Source organism: Zootoca vivipara, chromosome 12 (genome assembly GCF_963506605.1).
Source record: "Zootoca vivipara chromosome 12, rZooViv1.1, whole genome shotgun sequence".
In the NCBI taxonomy this organism is placed as follows: Eukaryota; Metazoa; Chordata; class Lepidosauria; order Squamata; family Lacertidae; genus Zootoca; species Zootoca vivipara.
The window spans coordinates 8,888,784-8,910,892 of record NC_083287.1 but is presented as its reverse complement, the minus strand read 5'-3'; the positions used below and the strand labels follow the sequence as shown (position 1 = coordinate 8,910,892).

The 22,109-nt window shown below is 41.6% G+C and overlaps 1 protein-coding gene across 2 annotated transcripts in view; it reads right to left on the bottom strand.

The window, feature by feature from the left end:
- The window catches only part of TRANK1 (tetratricopeptide repeat and ankyrin repeat containing 1), a 57,001-nt gene extending 41,237 nt beyond the window's left edge, over positions 1-15,764 (bottom strand). For both annotated transcript variants that reach the window (XM_060280601.1, XM_060280602.1), the window contains exons 1-4: positions 15,581-15,764; positions 2,644-2,796; positions 2,271-2,400; positions 1,205-1,355 (exon numbers count right to left, since the gene is read on the bottom strand). In XM_060280601.1, the coding sequence (XP_060136584.1) occupies positions 1,205-1,355; positions 2,271-2,400; positions 2,644-2,795 (433 nt within the window). In that variant the 5' untranslated portion in view covers position 2,796; positions 15,581-15,764. The remainder of the gene's footprint in view (positions 1-1,204; positions 1,356-2,270; positions 2,401-2,643; positions 2,797-15,580) is intronic.
- Positions 15,765-22,109: the final 6,345 nt, after the last annotated feature.

The window sequence follows — 22,109 nt, the reverse complement described above, 5'->3', positions numbered from 1 at the left end:
AAAGGGGGGGAACGAGACAAGAGAGGCTTAAGCTTGCATAATCATAATCATCATCATCATCATTTACAGTTTGTGCTCTTCCCACTTAGGAAATCCCCTCATGGCATCAACAAGGAAGGGGAAATGTCATTACACAACAGAGAAAACAAACTGCAGAATCACCAATGCTCTCTCCCTAGGGCTCCCTTCAGCTGGTCTATACAAGCAACAGAACAAGGTAGGAAGTTGATGGCAGAGTGCTATAGTGGTAGAATGGACTGAATCATTTCAGCCTGCAAGTTTCAAATGCTCTATCACAGACCAAAATCTATACAAATACCGTAGAAAACTAACGCAGTGGGGGGGGAGGGTTGTTCTTTTCCTGCTCTTGGCTTTCTGTTTGCAATGAGTTTTCAACGTGGGGAAGCGCTGAAAAACATTGTCACCCACCTGCAGATATAGCAGGGGGCAATGCCAAATATGCAGAATCTGGGCATAGGGATTGGAGCACGTTGCGCGAAGGGGACCACCAGAAATCGTGCGTCTGAAAGCTCATTGCAAGCATGATTCTTCCATCTGCTCCGTGAAGCTGCTTCTACGCGGCTAACTCCCTCGCTGGGTCAGGGCAAAGATCTTGCCGTTTTAACCTAGCATTGCAGACATTTTACCCACCAGCCCGAGGTGACAAATCCATTTTGCAAAGGTTACACTATAATAATGACTGTGGACAATGACCTGGTTTGCACATCATTGGAAGCAATACTCTGAAACACATTATAAATGACTGCAAATGAGAAGCCCGCTGCTGCCCGCTGCTCAATTATGACCCACTTCACTTTGCTAAGCCTGTAAAAAAGACATGGACTGGTTGGCTTAGTGCTGGGTGCAAACCAGTGTAGTGGTTTGTTTATCTCTGAAAAAAACAGATAAACAAGCCAAGTTTCTTTCTTGGTCTACTGCTTATAGGTTATTTGGAGAGCGTTGGGTTTGCACATAATGCTACGGCATCCACTCCAGTTTCTTCCTCAGCTCAGCAAAGGGAGTACAGTAGTGAACCACTTGCATGTTGCTCATTGATGGTAATCCATAGTTTCTTTCAGACTATGGTTTACTGTGATTTGCAAATAAGGCCATTCATTTTAAGCACCCACCAGCCATCAGCTGCTCCCAATCCTGTCCTTGTTGTGACAGTTTAATGAAGACAAAATCTCATGTTATCACTTACCGTTAACGCTTGAGAAGATACCGACTATAAAGTCAGAAATTTGACCCACATCTGATGAACCATGGAGGTGGGCTAAACCTTCATAAAACATTTTAACAGCATCGAGAGGCTGTCTCAATTTAATCAGGGAGTAGCCAGCTCTATAGTACCCCTAAGAAAGAAAGAAAGAAAGAAAGAAAGAAAGAAAGAAAGAAAGATCCCAAGAGTCAGTCTTTCACTTCTGGAATATATGTGAAGGCTAACAGACATTTAATAGCAACATTTCAATATAAGAAAGGAATAACCTAGCAGTAAATACATTTAAAATGGCAGGGTTTAAGCAGAGGACACTTTTGCACCAAATACAACAGGCACTAGTCAGCTATATTTTACTCAGAATATACCCACATATATTAACGAACATGATAAAACTAAACATTCATTTGGTTTCTTACACAATCTATGGCCTTCTAAAGTAACTCTGGGGCGGTTATTGCTTTTGTTTGTTACTATGATGCTTTTAAAAACTTGGATACAAATCTTATCTCTGTTGTCAGTAATATTTTATTTAAGCACCATGTTATGTATTTTCGTGTTTTTATATTGCAAACCATCCTGTGAGCCTCGGATGAAGGGTGGTGCAGAAAATAAATTTCTGAATGGGAACACAGTTCTGAGCCATCAGCTGCTCTGTAAATAAATTTATGTTCATATTAAGTAAAAGTGACTTGCAAGCCAAAACATGGAGCTTCCCAATACAGCAAAATTTAACAAGCAAATGCAAATCCAAAGTTCTTCAAGCTTTAATCTCCTTTAATGTCAGTGCTCAATCTTTGCATTTTTGGTCTTGAAATTTCTCTATTTCAGAGTGAAACCACACATTGCTTCAAAATATCTTATATTCAGAACTCTTAATCCTTATTTTAATTTTTAATTAAAAACAACAGCCCTGGCAACCTAGGCTTAGAGAATCATAGAATTGTAGAGTTGGAAGGGACTCCCAAGGTCATCTAGTCCAACCCCCTGCAATGCACGAATCTCATCCATGACAGCTGGCCACTCAACCTCTGCATAGAGTACAGAATACCTTAACGTAAGTTGGATCCCACTGGAGGCTCTCTCTTGCTGAGCAGAAGGCTTCTCCCCATTTATTTAAGTTGTAGAAGGCATTTGATCGGTTGCAGAGTAAAACTGCCACATCTCGCGGATGAGAAACCCTAAAAGATGAGAATGTTAAATGTAGTTGCGTCAAGAGAAACAGCGTTATAGTTTTACAGAACACATGGACTGTGATTCCCCCACCGTCCTCTACACAGAAAGAGAGTAGAGGGGGGGATTGTTATACCTTATGCATTCCCTTTATTAAATCCCAACAGAACCCTGCTATGAAAAGTTGGATAAAGAGTGTAAGGGGAAACGGCAAATAATTACTGCAAAGATCACAGATAGGAAGAGCTTACCTTGCTGCTTGGTGTAAATAAACCAGTACGTTTATTGCTTCGTCATACTTTCTGATGGCAAGAGAATAGTTTCCATTTTTGAAGTCTTGATTCCCTTGCGCTCTCAAGAGCTCGGCATAACCAAAGGGGTTCCCAAAGCTGAAGGGATCCATCCTGACATAAAGAGGAAATAAATATGCTCTGAGTGACAGCACAAAATATTTCCCTTACCCCACAGCACCAGAGGATTTTCAGTTACTTAAGCAACACCACATATATTTAAACACCAATAAAGTGTGTCTACCATCGATGATAAGCTGAAGTATTATCAGGACTATTTGGACCAGTGTTTCCCAAACTTGGGTCGCCAGCTGTTTTTGGACTGCAACGCCCATCCTCCATGAACACTGGTCCTGCTAGCTAGGGATGATGGGAGACCAAAGCAGGCTGGAGACCCAAGTTTTGGAAACACTGGATCTAGATCCAACATAAAAGGACACAACGCTTCATAGGAAGGAAGCCTTTTGTAGCAGGAGCTGAGCAGAAACCTGCCATCTCCAACTTTGGTTTGTTTCACCTCTTATTTTAATTGCATCTGTCTTCTACCACCACCGCCCAAATTATTAAGGGGGTGGGAGAAGGAAACATTTTTATAAATACAATTTTAGAGGTCAAAAAGTTTGGCACGTAAGAAAAATCCCAAAGTCCATATTAATGTAATACTTTTATTAACCCAAAATATCACAAAGTAATGTACAGTACAATTCTTTGAGCTCTGCAGAACTCTCCCATCCAGATAGATGGTAAGCAAAGCAAGAAAAGCAAGAACATGGGGCAGGGAGACTCAAAGTGCCTAGCTGGTGATAAAACCTGTACTGTATCCCTGTCTGCATCTTGTAAGGTTCTTAAGACTGAGGATGCTATGCAAGTTTTAGGCTGCTTGGAATGAAAAGAGTAACAATGGGGTAAATTCCCCATCTCTGGGACTACAGAAAAAAGTTATTGCCCAGGTCTGTCTTCATCCTTAAGCAAAGCACAGAGATTCCTCCATAGTTTCCTTCCTGTTTTTGAGCTAAGGCAATCTTCATATTAGCAAAGGTGAAAATTAGTATTAGATGGTTTGCCAAGTCTAAAGAAACTAACGCGGAAAACTGTGCCTAGCCATTGAATGAAATGTTTCCTTGGAAAATAAATCCCTGCTCTCAGATGGTATAACAAGCATCTTTCTTCAGTTTAGGATTCTGCTGTTAATACAACCAAATTCATTATTTTCCAATCACAACCAGTCTTTCCCTTACTGCCACCTCTGTAGCACCTAAAACACCTACCTGCTCTCTCCTCCTCCCGCCTTAAGACTCGTAGAAGGTGCAAACATAAATGCATATCCCCCCCTTTCTCCTTCCCTACTTTTTTGCTGCGTTAACCATCTAGTCTGATAAAAAGAGTTCCAGAGTACTCAAAAGACTGCATGCTATTTTGCAATATTTTGGTTGGCCTAGTAAAGGCATTGCCTTAATATGAACTTTAGAGATGAAACATCAGTGTGAAAGGGTGGGGGGAGGGAGAGAAAACTCTGTCCTTTTATTTGCAGCAAAACATAGCATTTGGCTCCAACAGACTCCCTCACACTGTACAAGGAAATGGAAAACAATTTCTAAATTCAAAAAATATAATTTTTGCCTAGTGAGCATATGAACAGTGACCAAAACAGCCAGAACCACTCCAAAATAAACAAAAAAGTGATTAAAAGTACAGTAACTGACAAAAGGTGAAAACTGTATTCATTTACAAGTGAAAGTATGAGACAAAATAAACACAATGTATAAAAACGAGTGCATGAATAAATAAATAAATAAATAAATAAATAAATAATAAAGCAATTACAATGAACTAATAAAATATAAGGCTTTGCATTAGCTGCTTCAAGTATGTAAGAAAGCAGTTATTTTCTTAGCACCCCCTCCCTCCAGTCCAGTTAAAAGCAATAGTGTGTGCGCACGCACACACACACACACACAATGTGCTTTATAAAGGTAATTTAAAAATACAAGAACAATTAAATGGGATTTAGCATATGTGTGTGTCTCTCTAATATTGGGATAGACTCAGGGGCTTTAGGGAATGATGTGTCCATATCTACCAGACCTGCTGTGGTCGATTGGTTTCCACTACAAGACTCCTGAGCAAAAATAATCCTCAAGGATTAGAAAAAATCAAAACGCAATCAAAGAAGGAAAAACCCTAAGAAAAGCCAACATCTATGAGGCCACTTCAAAAGCACAGGCCTAGTCTAGTCTGTTTGCCTCCAAGGAACTGGCTGAGGCCGTAGCAAGAAAAATACGGTATCAATGGAGAAACACAAATGTGAGCTAAAAGTTGTAAGAGAACGTCCAGAGAGAGAGAATGAAAAAGAAAAAGAAAGAAAGAAAGAAAGAGAAAAAGAAAGAGAAAAAGAAAGAGAGAGAGAGAGAGAGAGAGAGAGAGAGAAAGAGAAAGTGAGAAAGAAAAAGAAAGAAAGAGAGAGAAAAAGAAAGAGAAAGAAAGAAAGAAAGAAAGAAAGAGAGAAGCACTCCAAAGTCTTTGTTTTTCCGTATTTTCCATAATACAACTCTTCTCATTTCTCCAGCTACGCTCCAAATTGTTCTCTTTTGTAACACTCCTGTACAATTTTACCCCTCATCAAAACGAGTCATTCTTAAATTTATGACTTGCACCAAGATTCTCTACCTTCTTTGGTTCTTCTTCACTTTCATCCCGAAATCTTTCAAGCTTCCTTATCAAAACCACAACACAAATTCCACCCAGCCTTGGAAGAATGACCTCGGAACCATCTGCTTTCTAGCTAAGATGGTTCCCTCCTTTCTCGGACTAATTGCCCAAAACAAAGGCTTCTCTCTCTCAATAGGGACAAAAATGTTGGTTAAGAAAAAATAATAATATTCTAACGCAACTACGGTAACATATCGTATAAAGGTACACACCTGGACAATTATCAGATAACAGGGGACCATACGGTATCACTCACCACCACAGGCTTATAGTGCCCAGTTCAAATATTATACCCCTCTTTTCACACATACCCCATAATTTATAATTGGGATGTTTTTCCTTGAACAGATGCTTCCCATTTAACCAGAGATATAGTGTAACTTAAACTCTGAACAGGAAGCATGTAAAATCAAAAGGGACCCAAAGATGCAAAGGCATCAAAGTAATAAGATAGAGGAAACATTTGTGTAAAGGGTCAGAGAGATACATATTCTCCTTTTTCTTATTTTGAATTAGAATGGAGAGTAATCAGAATTTGCTCCTCCAGAGACTCCTTTGGTGCTGTTCCCAGAGAACTGTCAACCACACAGACACAAGTCAAAGTAAGTTATAGGGCTCATCTCTCTGTTTATCTCTTTTTAAAAAATAATAATTATATTTAAAGTTTTATACATTTCAATAATTTTACAATCATTTTACGTTTCAAAACTCGAATTCCTTTCCCCTTTCTGTGGTTCCTTAAATTTATGTTTCATATTTTCTGCATATTCCAAATTAACTTAATTTACTGATTTATTCATCTACTTTAAATATATGCTCTTATAAAACTGCAGGTTATTACAACAATCCTGCCAATGTTCTTATCGGTTTACAGTTTATTTGTAAATATTCAATAAACCATTTTCATCTATATATAGATATAAATGTAAAAAGGACATGTGGGTGTGTTTCCTCTTTTCACCAAAACCACTTAACCGATTGAGGTGAAATTGTGACACAACATCACATGCAAATGTCCGAAGGATATAGGAAAGTTTGCTAAGACAGATGTCACACCTCTGCCAGGCAAAACCCCCCCAAAAAAACCTGTTCCAGAACGCACTCAGCCAAAAGTGCATGCTGGGAAAAGAATCAGGTTACAAACCAGAGCCCTCTAGCAGCAGCTACACTGGTACTACACCTATAAAACCTTCTCTCTCAATAGCACCTTGGCTCCCGTTTACATACCTTTACAGACTAGGCCGAATGGATGTACTGACTCTCCTGGGAGGGGGTTGGGGGGGAGGGGATGGGATAGGTCAGGACACGGTGGGACCAGTCACAGGGATGAGCTGGGGGTGGAGGGAGAAGGGGGCATGATACATCATGGGTTGGGACAGAGGGGGGGGAATCACAGGGATGAGCCACAGCAACATGTGGCAGGGCCAGCTAGTTATTTTATAAAAAGTTTGCTATCTTGATTTCTTATTTTTCTGGTGAGTTTCACCATATCTCTCTGTTTATCTCAAAGCCTGTAGGGTACGAAGAAGGATCCAAGTATTTTAAGCGTCTCATGGTGCAATGATAACATCATTTCCACTCCTTCAGCCTTCAGCACCTGCAAGTTGATCATCATGGGTTCCTGAAACCATGCTTTGGTGCACACAGTATGTGGATCTGCTCCCTGTGCCCAGCACCACAGAAACCAGAACAGAAGGACCTAAGTAACTACTTGCCACTTGGCAAGTAGCAGGTTCAGTAAAGGCTCTCCTTAGAACTAGCTGCTGAAGGTGCATGGAAACATCTTGAGCTGTTTCCTTAAAAATAAAATAAAATCAGTCTGTCTTGGGAGCTACGTAGGAAGAGATTGTTGAAGTACCAGACACCAAAAATATATTGAAATGGTTGCTAAATTTATTTTTGTCTGCTCCCAGCAAATCAAGGGAAGGACAATCTAAATACTGTGCTTTCAGGATTTATCATAACAGAATGTCAGGCTGGAAAGCTAACAGAAACTTAAATCACCTTGCTAAAAAGTGCACGGTTGGGTGTGTTTTTTGCCAGCATACAAGAATAAATATCACTGGCCCACCTGTCTATGCTTACCTATGTTAGCTATTTGTGACCTAAACATGGAGGGGAGCCTTTGTAAAGTTTCCCTGCCTGTCTGAACCAGCTCTAAGAATGGTAAAACAATAATCTCTCCGCTTAATATGCCAATATACGAACAAGCATTTTCTTTACAAGCCACAATTAAACTAGGAAGCCTGTAATTAAACAGTGTTTCCATATTGTCCAAACCAAGAAACTATGGTTACCAACTTCAGAACAAGCCACACTATTAAAGGAAGGCTTGAAGTTGTGTATAATATCATGGCTTGTTCCAAAGCTGGCAACTATAGTTTCCAGCCTTGAATGGAAGGCTTTCTGGTTTGGTTGCTCATGCTACAAAAGGAGGAATGAAGGGACAAAAGACTAGCTTGTTTCTCAGCTTATCAAGGCGACATAGTATTCATCTGGTTATGGCCTTAGTCACCACAGATCATCAGGCTAGTGGCTATTTACAGGCCTGCTTCAAACTCTCAAACATGGAAATTAAAGTTCATTTGTGAGGTCAAGGAGGACCCTTGCAGATATTCCACTATCCTCTGGGAAACGGATGGCAGAACACAATTTGCCAGTAAAGGCTGGAAGAGAAGGAGACAGAGGCTGGAGAAGAACTGTGAGTGGGAAGAAACCAGAGGCCTTCTTAATGGGGATAGTCGGAGAGGAAATACCCAAGAAAGATGTTACATTTTTTCTGTATGCCACAACAGCAGCAAGAATATTATTAGCCAAGAATTGGAAAAATGAAGAGTTACCTACGATAGATGAATGGCAGAAGATGATGATAGAATTTATGGAGCTGGCAGAGCTAACCTGGAGACTCCGAGACCAGAGGGAAGAAGTGGTGGAAGAAGAGTAGAAAAAATTTAAAGAGTATTGAAGAAATAAACATATTATTGGAAAGAATTAAGAGAAGTTTAGGAGGTACAGGGAGGTTGTAGAAATAAAAAAAAGTTTAGATAAATATTGATATTGAGATGTAGTTATAAATAAATAGGAAGTGTGAGATGTTGTGTTATGATATAAGATTAGAAAAAGAATAGTTTTATGGTATATAAGGTATACGGATAAGATTTAGAAATTACTAAAGAGGATTTACAATGTAACGCAGTTGGAAGGGATATGAGGAAGTCACAGAATTAGAATAGATATAAATTGACGTTTTGGAATTTTTCTTTTTGTGTACGTGTGTTTTGTCTTTTTTTTTGTATTTGTAGTTTTTATATTTTGTATTTTTTGTATTCTGCATTTCTTGTATTTTGTATCTTTTGTATGTTCCGTTTTTGTGTTTTTTGATTGTTATAAAATAATAAATATATTTGAAGAAGAAGAAAGAACTGTGAGTGGAGGGGCACTTTTTTTTCATCCTTGGGACCCCCTGGCAAACTCACCAAACCTACTGCACCTGGAACCGGGTGTGGAGAGGGCAGGTGACTGTTGAATGGGACACAGCTGTGGGCAGCCTGAGGAAGCGCCATCCACCCCGGGGTTTGCCCATAAACAGCAAACCTAGAGGGGGAAACTAGGGTGATGCCCACAGCAACCCTTCTCCTAGCGGCACTTTTTGTGGCTGCACTGAGACCATGGGTGACAATTAGGGTGGGAAGGTGGAGTCTAGGGTGAAAGCAGGAAGCTGAGAGGAAGGGTGCTTCCAAAGGCAAAAGGACCAATAATTTGCTGATACATATTAGCAACACATTCATGTAACTTTTTCCTATGTTGCCTGTACAGTGGTACCTCTGGTTACGAATTTAATTCGTTCAGGGGTCCGTTCTTAACCTGAGGTACCACTTTAGCTAATGGGGCCTCCTGCTGCCGCCACGCCACCACCGCACAATTTTTGTTCTCATCCTGGGGCAAAGTTCTTAACCCGAGGTACTATTTCTGGGTTAGTGGAGTCTGTAACCCAAGGTATCACTGTATTTTTATAATATTTGCTACTCTTTAAGTTGTCATTAGTTGTTTTCTGTTTGCTCCTTATATTTTTTTTTTAAAAAAATATCCCTCCCATGCTTCAAGCAAACCTGCAACCGTTCTCTTTCTCCAGTTGGACACTAAATCAAATCAGAAGAACCTTTATTAATCCAGAATGCGGCAGCCAGACTGGTGACTGGGAGCGGCCGCTGGGACCACATAACACCGGTCCTGAGAGATCTACATTGGCTCCCAGTACGTTTCCGAGCACAATTCAAAGTGTTGGTGCTGACCTTTAAAGCCCTAAACGGCCTCAGTCCTGTATACCTGAAGGAGCGTCTCCACCCCATTGTTCAGCCCGAACACTGAGGTCCAGCGCCCAGGGCCTTCTGACAGTTTCCTCACTGCAAGAAGCAAAGCTACAGGGAACCAGGCAGAGGGCCTTCTTGGTAGTGGCACCCGCCCTGTGGAACGCCCTCCCATCAGAGGTCAGAGAGATAAACAGCTACCTGACATTTAGAAAGAGTGGCGGGGGAGGGACCCGGCCAAATGTGCGGGGTATAAATATATTATTATTATTATTATTATTATTATTATTATTATTATTAGCAACTAGCCATGGCAACAAAATAAAATATACTGAAGATAGAGGCAAAAACTTAACTAGACAAAATACATTTTGGAAGGAGTTGGTCACTACACATTTTGGAGAAGAGATAGAATAAGCCTTCGCTTTTTCTAAGCCTTGCACTGCAAATGACAGTATTCGCAACTAATGCATTCTGAACTGACAAAGCTCAGTGACATAGCTGCCAAGTTATCCCTTTTTTAAAGGGATTTTCCCTTATGCTGAATAGGCTTCCTCGCGGGAAAAGGGAAAACTTGGCAGCTATGCAGTGAGGATTTTACCACACCCCCTTTCCAAACATTTGAACCACCCCCATTACACCCTTAGGACAGAGCAAAAGTTTGGACTAGATGTACTGAGACACACTGCTCTAGCTTTTGAGGTTTTGCAAAACATTAATACATCAAGCAACCCACCCACCTAAGTTAAAATACAAAATGACAACTGTCCACAGTCCTCATAAGGCAGCCGTAAGGTCAGGGGCAAGAAAGAGCTTCCACTACCCTTCCACTAACAACAAGATATATTGCCCCTCATCCCCTTCAACAGAAAATTAGTAGGAAAGGAGTGATGTGAAGGTCCTTTCCACATAAAAGAGTCTAAACAAAATTCATTTACATGGTCCAAAGTTTTCCATTTTGATGTTGCTAGTTTCATTCAATATATTTTGTATTTGTGATCCTCCGGGGGGCTTCTCCATAGCTCATACCGAAGCAGAGCCCAGTAAAAGATACAAGTTTATCTGATTCAGAAAGCAAGGTGTTTGGCCTGAATTTTGTAACTCGCCAGGAGTCACAACGAGGACATACCCTCCAACATTTCACCGATGAAAATAGGGACAGCCCATTACATAATGGTAATTTTATTATTTATACGCCACACATCTTACTGGGTTGCCCCAGCCACTCTGGGCAGCTTACAACATATGTAAAAACTTAATAAAACATTAAACATTAAAAACCTTCCCTATACAGGATTGCCTTCAGGTGGTTCGGGGGGGGGGTTCGGATAATTCCATACCCCCCCAACATTTCTCCAATGAAAATAGGCACAACCTAAGGAACAGAGGGACATTCCAGGATTAAATCAGAAACCAGTACGGCTTCTCTAAATCAGGGACGTCCCTGAGAAATAGGGACACTTGGAGTGTCTGCGAGGAAGCAGATCATGCCCTCTGTCCACCACATCCATGATTATACTGTCACTCTGATCTGTTTGTTTACACACAATTATGCATTTTACTCTGGCAGGCTTTTGTTCAGTTGTTTTATTTTTATTTTTAACTGTACAACCCTCTCCGAAGGAGGGTTTGAAAAATATTTCAGATGAACAAGCGGCAATAAAATTATGTGCCAGGGGAATGCAAATTCTGCATGAAGAAAAACTGGAATATAATTTAAGAAAACTTGCACAAACGGGATCCAAAGAACAGTACAACTAGCACCAGCCATCTATGTGGACCTTTGCCACATTTCTCAATCGTGTAGTTCTTCACGCTACATGGAAACTGAGATTTTCAAAAGCAGCTTGAGACACAGCAGTTCTTTATCTTACACAAGTCATTCTGCTCCTGTTGGTTATAGAGAACAGCTATGCAATATGAATTAAGTACTACAGTAATCCTGCTCTGTCTTCGGAGATTTCTTGGTTAGCCTTTATTTACTCACACGTTTAAGTGAGGCTAGCAGAAAGCTGAAACCTCTATTCTGTTCAATCATCCCACACAGAATTTGCATGAGAATTTTAAAGGAATTTAAGGGGAGGGAAGGAAAACATAAAAGGACCCAGGGCATAGTCAAAACTTCCCTTCTGGGCATGGACTGATGTAAGAAGCAGCAAAAATGAAGTTGGCCTAAGCTATGTTTGTTTGGAATAATTTTCTTACATTCCGGAAGCATTGTTTTTTTAAAAGAAATACATTTTCATAAATCACCTGTATATGAAGGGAAATTGATACATCACAGTATAAAGCAGTTAACATTGGTTTGCTTCAGGAAAAGGAAATATTATACAATAATCAAAAGACTATCTCAAAAATCTACAAACTGTTACAAAATGGACAATCAGAAAAAGAAGAAAAGGGAAATGCCATTAAGAAGTGGGAACAAGATTTAGGCCATACAATAGAATACAAAGAGTGGGAAAAATTATGGACGAAAACCATTAACCTCACAGCATGCTGTTTAATAAGAGAGAATTATATGCAAATGTATCATAGGTGGTACTTAGACCCAGAAAGGCTGGCTAAAATGAACAAAACACACAAAAATAAGTCCTGGAGGTGTATGAAACAAAACGGAACCTTTAATGTGGTGGACATGCCCGGAGATTGGGAAATTTTGGGGCATGATCCATGAAGAGATAAAGAAAATACTAAGAATTACTTATAGTAAAAGTCCAGAGGAATTCCTATTAGGAATATTAAATGATGATATTCCAAAAGAAGTTAAAATATTCTTATATGTGACATCAGCGGCAAGAATCCTGGTAGCTAAGTACTGGAAAAGGAAACAAATACCTACCAGGGAAGACTGTAAACTTTGTGAATACTTGGAGTTAGCTAAACCGACGGACATAAGAAGACAAAAACCAAAAAGTCTAGTGAAGAAGGAATGAGACTATTTGAATTTTTATTTTTTTTTAAAAAAAAAGGTTCAAGGGTAAATATCTGGTTGAGTTTAGAATGCCCTCGTGAATAGAAAGGGGAAGGAATATCGATAGATAGATAGATAGATAGATAGATAGATAGATAGATATTAGGATTGAGATAAAACGGAAATACAGAAAGATATAACGAGACTGAAATTAAGTGTGAGGTCAGTGGAAGTCTTTATTTTATCAATTTGGTTATGTAACAATGAATATGGTATTGGGAATATGTCTGTCTTTCTTTTTTCTTTGTCCTTTATCTTCGTTTCTTTCCCTTTTTCTTTAATTTTCTTTCATTCTTAGTTTTGTGTTTTAATCTGTAAGATTTGGAATGGTTTCTTGTTCTGGCATATTGTTATGTTTTGTTGTTAAAATTAATAAATATTACTACAATAAAATAAAAACATTGGTTTGCTTCAGGCCTGTTGTTGACTAAAGGGTCAGTAAGGTAGATGGCTTCTGGACAGTGCTATCACACTTTAAACTAAAGCAATAAAGACAACCGTAACATTTTTCAAAATTCCCTTGCTTTAGATAAGAACAATCTGCCTGCAAACAACAAGTAGGAACAAAACTGTACGATTTTGCAATTCCATGCCAAAACTTAGATAATATTCAATCCCTGGAGAATCCAGCGAATGGTTACTAACATTGTTTGGCTTGACTGCTTGTTTTCCAATGCAGATTTTTACTGCTTAGTTATTGGCAACATTTTCCCCCCGCAGTAATGCCAAGGATTCCCAGTTGCTTCTATACGGGAACACATTGCTAATGAAATTATTAAAGAGCTAAACTAACTTGGTCTAAAAGAAGCCAACTCTCCAAACATGCACTCTAGTTTTTCAGCTGAAGTTTTATAACGGTGCTATAAAATGCAAATAAAAAAATTCCAAGTTCATCTTCGCTTGAAGAAAGGCTGTTCCAAATTCAAAACCAAAGCCCTTGAGAAAATCATATCCTAAGCAGAATTGACTGGCCTAAGCAGTCAATCTTTTTTGGAAACAGCTTTACTTGCAAATCTTTAAAAGTTGCCAGAAAGTTTCAGGTAACTGTTCTGAATGCAAGAAAAGCAGAGTGGGTTGGTTTTTTAAAAAATGTTGACTTGATAACAATCACACCACTACTATTTCTAGGCTGGTTAAAATTTTCACTATTAAAATAAATGTATACAAGGGGAAGGGGAACAACTTCTGCCTTACGATTTCAGAAAGGAGGATTAAGGGAAGCAAAACTCTTGCAAAATCTAAAGAGAAAGGAGAAGTTGCCTCTCTGCCCTGTTTTCCTCAAGGAAGAACATATGGCATGCAATGAATGGAATTGGTGGTGGATGTAACATTTAATTTCTAATGGACATGGTACAGACTAGCGACAGAATAACGTGGAACTGTATCTTTAATGACCACTTCATACGTCTCATAAAATGGGCTCGGGCCTACAGTAAAGGTGACAGCCTTTTTTTAAAAAAAAAAAGATTCCATGCTAGTTTTCAAAACGCCCTGCATCCTTCTTTGAAATCTGCATTTAGCATGCTATCAACTTCTCAGTTCTCAACAGACATTCAATGCCCCACCAACATCAAAGGCCAACTCAGAGGCCTCACAAAGTTGCACAGAAACCAGCTGCTGCGGATAGGCTAACAGGGGCGCTGCATTTTTCTTGGACCAGCTTCTGGTAGTTTGCAAGCACGAGGGTTGGTCGAAGCTCTCATATTAATTTTTTTATTTGCAGGACAACTACAGTGGTACCTCGGGTTAAGAACTTAATTCGTTCCAGAGGTCCGTTCTTAACCTGAAACTGTTCTTAACCTGAGGTACCACTTTAGCTAATGGCCCCTCCTGCTGCTGCCACACAATTTCTGTTCTCATCCTGGGGCAAAGTTCTTAACCCAGGGTACTACTTCCGGGTTAGCAGAGTCTGTAACCCGAGGTGTTTGCAACCCGAGGTACCACTGTATTCTGAAATAGCCAAGCCACCAACATTAGTCAAATGGGTCAGACGTCACCACCAACATTTGTGTGTCATTTTCCTACAAAGGATGTGTCCACACTTCCTTTTATTTACTCTGGTTCGGGAGAGCAGCCTACACACAAGTTGAACCGAAATACAATCCAAGTTGAAAGAAAGAACAGCCTAGGTCTGACATGCTCACATGTTCTCTCAAGTGCGATCCTAGTGTAAATAATACCCAGAGCTGCTCTCCCCCAGTGTGTGCCTTGGCAGGCAGGAGGCAAAAAAAATCTAACCCAGGCAGTGCAGGAAGTTATGTTTCTTACAACCTAAGCTGGTGATCAGTGAGGCAACCCCCAGGGCCTAATCTTTGGCTCACAGGATTATGTTGGACTCCAATTCCCATCAGTCCTGGCCAGTGGTCATGGATGATGGGAGCTGTAGTCCAACAAATATGTGAAAAGCAGCAGGTTTTAGCCACTCCAGCCCTGCAGAAACACCCAAAGAAACCTGTGGGACCATGCCACTTTGCTCTCTCCCAATTCCTTTGGTCCGCTTGTTGCTTGCTTGCCTTCTAGTTATACTCAAAACCCGACTCACTTCCCTGCCGCCCATGACTCACAGCTGTTGGCTGTGCATTTGCGCACAGAAATTAAACCAATTACCAGTGAGCTCCATGAAACTTAATCTCGAAAAGGATTGCACCCTGAGGCTCAGCCCTCACGCGAATCCTGCAACCATCCAAGGAGACGCAAGCCCCAAAAATTTCTTCCACCCTAATAAGGGGCGTGCAGGATTAGGGTTTACGTGGCAAAAATTTAAAAGTGACCGGGGGGGGGAGCCATGCAAACCAATTGCTTCTATTGCCCCAGGACAACACACCTGCGCAAGGAAAAGCTGCTTCCGATTTTTGGCTAGTTCGTTTGCTAAAAACAAAACATGCACCACACATGCATGCATACATACGCTTATGCAAAGACGCGCCTCTCCTTCTTTTCTTCCTGGACTAACCCGGCGGCCCCCCAGGCACTCCTCGCTGCTTTAAGGCGCGCGCGCCCGGCGAAAGCGGGAGCTGCAGCTCAGCTGCTGCGCATCAACAAAGCCAGCCATCCTGCAAAGGCGCGCGCGGGTGGGAGAAGAAGCGCAAGCCGCGGGCGAGCCCCGCCCCCGCGACGTCATTTCGGGGAAAGTGGCGCTTCCTTGGAGGCAGCGTTTCCTTGCTGCGAAAGCGAAAGCGAATATTAAGCTTTCCCAGATCCATCGCCGTTTCTCCGCCTTCAAGCGCAGCGCCTGGGTTGCTGTTGTTTAGTCGTGTCCAACTCTTCGTGACCCCATGGACCAGAGCACGCCAGGCACTCCTGTCTTCCACTATCTCCCGCAGTTTTGGTCAGACTCATGTTGGTGGCTTCGAGAACACTGTCCAACCATCTCGTCCTCTGTCGTCCCCTTCTCCCAGTGCCCTCAATCTTTCCCAGCATCAGGGTCTTTTCCATGGAGTCTTCTCTTCTCATTAGGTGGCCAAAGTATTGGAGCCTCAGCTTCAATATCTGTCCTTCCAGTGAGGACTCAGGGCTGATTTCCTTCAGAATGTATAGGTTTGATCTTCTTGCAGTCCATGGGACTCTCAAGAGTCTCCTCCAGCACCATAATTCAAAAGCATCCATTCTTCCGCGATCCACCTTCTTTATGGTCCAGCTCTCACTTCCATACATCACTACTGGTAAAACCATAGCTTTAACTATACGGACCTTTGTTGGCAAGGTGATGTCTCTGCTTTTTAATATGCTGTCTAGGTTTGTCATTGCTTTTCTCCCAAGAAGCAGGCTTCTTTTTATTTCGTGACTGTTGTCACCATCTGCAGTGATCATGGAACCCAAGAAAGTAAAACCTCTCACTGCTCCATTTCTTCCCCTTCGATTTGCCAGGAGGTGATGGGACCAGTGGCCATGATCTTAGTTTTTTCTTTGATGTTGATCTTCAGACCATATTTTGTGCTCTCCTCTTTTACCCTCATTAAAAGGTTCTTTAATTCCTCCTCACTTTCTGCCATCAAGGTTGTGTCATCAGCATATCTGAGGTTGTTGATATTTCTTCCGGCAATCTTAATTGCCGGAAGCGCCTGGGAGCTGGATGTAAAAAGTTGGTTTCTAGTTTGACCTTCCACCCATAAACCCACCCTGTCTTTTGCCCGTCTCTCTCATCCAAGGTTTCCTGTCTCAAAAGCAAATTGGATTATAGGACACAAGAGTGATTTTAACCTCTGGGAGAAACTTTGGGAAAGCGACTTGAAATCTACAGCATGTTATTCTTTGAAGGAGAATGATCTGAAAGTGATTCACAGATGGTCTCTTAACTCCGAGTGGGCTTGCTAAGGTTTCCAAGACAGAATCAGGTAGGTGCTGGAAGTGTAAAGAGGTAGAGGGAATGTTCTTTCACACGTGGTGGACATGTAAAGGAGTATTGGGAAATGATTTGTAATGAATTGAAAAAACTGTTTAAAATTACTTTGCCAAAAAAAACAACAACCCCAGAGTCCTTTCTGTTGGGGATAACCCAGACTGAAATCCCCAGGTGTCAGAAAAGGATAACAACTTTGTTAGCCCCCAAATGGAAAATGAGTGAGGTCCCAACTAAAGAAGATTGGCAACTTAAGTTGACAGAATATGCACAACTTGCAGACTTAACATATAGAATAAGAGAATCAGAAGAACATACGTTTAAAGAAGATTGGGAAATGTTGGCAGCATTAACATAAATTCAACAGTGTAAATAATCTGTGATGGATGTAATAATGAAAAACTGGTATAGTTGTTGTAAAATATGCAGAGATATAAGAGATGCAAAATGAACCATGAAAAGTGACAAAGGGAAGCCACTGATATTTTAACTATGTATAATGTTTATTTGAATTTGTAAAACAAATTTTAATTAAAACAATTATACACACACATGTAAATTGCATTATAAGGTTTATATAATTAGGGCAAATGTCATAAGGCAGCATACAAAAGCCATACAGAAGCAATTTAAGGCAATATTTAGCCCCCTTTAAAATGAGGAGTGGGCAGTGAAGGCACAGGGGATAAAAATTGATGAAATGTGGATCTAATTAAAAGCTGATCTGAGAGTCTAAAAAAATTTATTAGGGTGATAGAAGAGGGCCTCTGGCCCTCAGTATCAATTAGGCCCAACATGGGTCCCCCAGTTGACTGTGATTGACTAAACCATGCCTACCTGCCCTACAAAGGGAGAAAATATTTAACTTTTTTATTAAAATCAGAAATCTAAAGTGATGGTCACTGGCAATAAGCCCCCCTGCTGCGGGGGTGTGCTTTCCCTTTTCTCCTTCTGCAGGAAACAGTTTGGATCCAAACTGCTTTCTCCAAACAGCGCTTTCTATGCTGAGGCAAAACAGGATGTTTGCAGGTTGGATCTCCAAACAGACTTCAAAGGGGCTTTCTGGAATCTCCATTGAATTTAGCAATTACAGTAAATCCCTTTGCAAAGCCCCAATGAACTCATTTTAAAGGCTCTTGCGTAACCACTGATAGGTTCAGTGACCCCTTTTGAACTCTGACCCCTTTTAATTACTTGATGTCATTGCAGTGGTACCTCGAGTTACAAACCCTTCAGGTTACAAACTCCGCTAAACTGGAAGAGTTACTTCGAGTTGAGAACTTTGCCCCAGGATGAGAACGGAAATTGTGTGCCGGCAGCCAGGGGCATAGCCAGGATCAAAATTAGGGGGGCAAGGGGCGGGGGCAAGGGGCGGGAGGGGAGGGGCCACAGCGGAAATGTGGGCGGGGCCACGGGGCCTGCGCCTCCCAGGTCTTCAGAGGAGGCGGCCCCAGGCTCCCGCTCCCGGCGCGAAGCTCCAGAGTCGCGCAGGGAACGTGAGCCTGGGGCCGCCTCCTCCGCGCCTCCCAGGTATTCACACCTGCGCCCCTCAGCCTTTGCTTCTAGAGGGGGGCAATTGCCCCCTCCTGCCCCCCTGCCTACGCCCATGCCGGCAGCGCAGCAGCAGCAAGAGGCCCCATTAGCAAAAGCACGCCTTTAATTAAGAACAGATTCAGGTTAAGAACGGACCTCCGGAACAAATTAAGCTCGTAATTAGAGGTACCACATACCAATTATTGTTAGTTTAGCGCTGCTGAATTCAACAAACACCATCAAGCATCCATGAAGGTCCAATGCTGGCTTTGATTTTTTTAAAAAAAACACACAAACCTGTTAACCTATTTGCAAAGCTAAGCAGCACCTACTATGGTTTCAAATTGGATGGGGGACCCATATGTTGAGATTCCAGAATTTGTACCACATGACCCCCAGTGTCCTTTCCAACTCTAGAATTCTGACATCAGAAATATCCAGCTTGTATCCTTTTGCTGGAAGGCTGAAAATGAAAATGTGTGCTTGGAAAGTATTTCAAACACCACCGTAGTGAGAAAAAATCACAACACACTTGGTTTTATTTTGAGAATATACTGATTATGCAATGGATTTACATGATTGGTGTGAGCACAGATAAAATGTTCTTTGTCGCATGAGAAATTCTGGGCATGTACTCAAAGGTGGGAAACTCCCACTCACGGGCTCTATTCCAAACTGGTATGAAGGTCTGGTCCTATTTCTGATCAGTACAGTAAAGTGGAAAAGATCCTTCTCTCTGCATTCAAGTCTTTGTCTCCTTTCTCTTGCTTTCAGTACTAGTGGGACTGAAGCCCTGATGGGGTGTTATGCCTGAACGGGAAATGTTTACTCACATAGGGGCCACAGGACCTCACTCCCCACATCCCCATACCTATTCCCCCACATGCTCTGTTCTTGACCTGCCTTTGTTGTGCAGGGAGAGTCTTAAAGAAGTTATCTGAGTGCGTTCACATGAATGCAAATATAAGTCTTTGCAGGATGGGAACCTCTGAGGAAATGTAGGGAAATCAAGCTGAAGCACAAGTTCTTCAAGTCGTATATCCATTTGCACTATCGGAGCATGTCCGACTTAACTGTTCTGTTCTTTTAATCATATTGCACATACTTATTACATTGTCCTGCCTTGTTTTTATCAGGCGTATAAAACAGCACAGTGAGTGCCTATATTTAACAAAGTATTAGCCAGTAGGCATTTGAACACGCCCCTCCATTGCTGAATTCCTTGGTTTATGATGCAGTGACTTTCTGCATAAATCCACACCTATATGGTGTTTCTACCCAAATGCTGTATGGCGTGAAATGCCTGAGTGACTTTTCATGCTGTTTCACAATGTCACACAAGTGTTTCCAGTAATTGGTCCCAGTACTCCCCCAAAGAAGAACTGGTACTAGCAGAGCCACCATCTGGATAGATGATAGATAGATAGATAGATAGATAGATAGATAGATAGATAGATAGATAGATAGATATAAACTTTATTTGCACATTAGCCGCTAACCATAGCAATAAGATCAGAGGTTTAAAGGTAAAGGGACCCCTGACCATTAGGTCCAGTCGTGACCGACTCTGGGGTTGCGCGCTCATCTCGCATTATTGGCCGAGGGAGCCGGCGTATAGCTTCCAGGTCATGAGGCCAGCATGACAAAGCCGCTTCTGGCAAACCAGAGCAGCACATGGAAACGCCGTTTACCTTCCCGCTGTAGCGGTTCCTATTCATCTACTTGCATTTTGACATGCTTTCGAACTGTTAGGTTGGCAGGAGCTGGGACCAAGCAACGGGAGCTCACCCCGTCACAGGGATTCGAGCCGCCGACCTTCTGATCAGCAAGCCCTAGGCTCAGTGGTTTAACCCACAGCGCCACCTGGGTCCACTAGGTCACTAGGTCAATGCAAATTATGGAAGTGATTCATGATCCTTTAGCCACAGATAAAATATTTGAGCCAATAGGTTTTCTTTCGGGGTTGTGGTTGTGGTTGTTTTAAGATGAGGAATGTTAGAAGTTGATCAAATAATATATCTTACTCTAATTGCCCCTGCAAATGTTTTGCAGCAGAAGCAAAAAGAGAAACCTTGTTGATACCCTTTGAAAGACAAGCCAGCACCTTCTCAGCTTCTCACCATTGTATCAAACCCTTTCAGCAAAGGTTTCTCATCTGGAGGAAACACCATATCCTCAATTTCACTTGGCCCATAGGAAATCACCGTATATTCAAATTCAGGATGCATTACTTCTGGCCATAGTGCAGGATCAGAAGTGCTGTTGATAGGTGTAGTATTTGGGGGGGTTCCTTCTCTTTTTCTCCGCAGAGCATGAGACTCTTAATCTCAGGACTGTGGGTTTTCTGCATCTCAGGGGTTTGGACTAGAATGACCCTCATGGTGCTTTCCAACAAATGAAGAATGCTGAAGGAATCCTACTACTTCTTGCTGAATAATCCAGAGAGTCTCCCCATCCTTCTGCGACCAGCTCCCTGCCGGGATCACTAGGCCTGTGCTGTATTGGTTTATTCAAATAAAGAGTTATCTTCACGGACACCGTGTTTGTTAATCCTCACCTACACCAGTCTCCAGTTACTGACACCATATAAGAAAGAATGAAGCACACCTATAATATCATTCTGCTTGATCCCAGGGCAAGGAAGAGCTGCAGGGGAGAAGGCGTCACATGTGCCCAAATGATGTTGTTTTGGGAACGGAGGGGAGAATCGCACTGCGACATAACAGCAGCTGTGGTTATCTGACTTGGAGTGGGAGAGAACCAAACAGGATGTGTCAGTATTGTTGCAACATCGCTTACTTTATTGGGGTAAAGGTTGCCCTTCTACGCTGCAGTATTGTTGCTGTGGGGAAAGGAACAGCCGGAACAGAACCAAAATGGCAATAGCTACTGTTCATGAGATGAAAGGCAAATGTGAACAGCAACAAGCTGCTCCTCAAACCTATGGAGAAGAAAATTACGGTAGAAACAGCAACACCTCTTTCCTTTTGAAGCACCTAAATTCATATATAAAATGCAGGATAGAAGTTAGAATCTGAAACTAGGACTGAGTGCATCAATCAACGAAAAATTTTATATGATTAACCACAGAAGGTTTTTAATCACTGCAAACAAATTGCAGCTATGCTGGCTAAAATGTAAGGGTTAGTAATTATTTTTAAAATTATTTATATTTTTAAATTCCCTTGCCTTCTAACAAAAGGTTGATCTACACTACCTTCTGTGTCAGTTGGGATACTGCTGGGGGCAGGGGGGCAAGACACCATAGTCTCTGAGGCCCAGAACAGTGCTACAATCCCCTTGAACTACCAACTACTTCCTGAGTGGCCGGCAAACACCATTTCACGAAATGCAATTTTATATCCCCTGTATGGCTTGGAGTGTTCTCAGAGTTTGTGGCCATAACTCAGTGGCAGAACACCTGCTTGGCATACAGAACGCCCCAGGTTTATTCCCTGGCATCTCCAGGTAGAGCTAGGAGATCATGGAAAGCTGCTGTCAGTCATTGTAGGCAGTACTGAGGCAAGAGGGGTCTGTGGTGGTCTGACTCCATATAATGTATTCT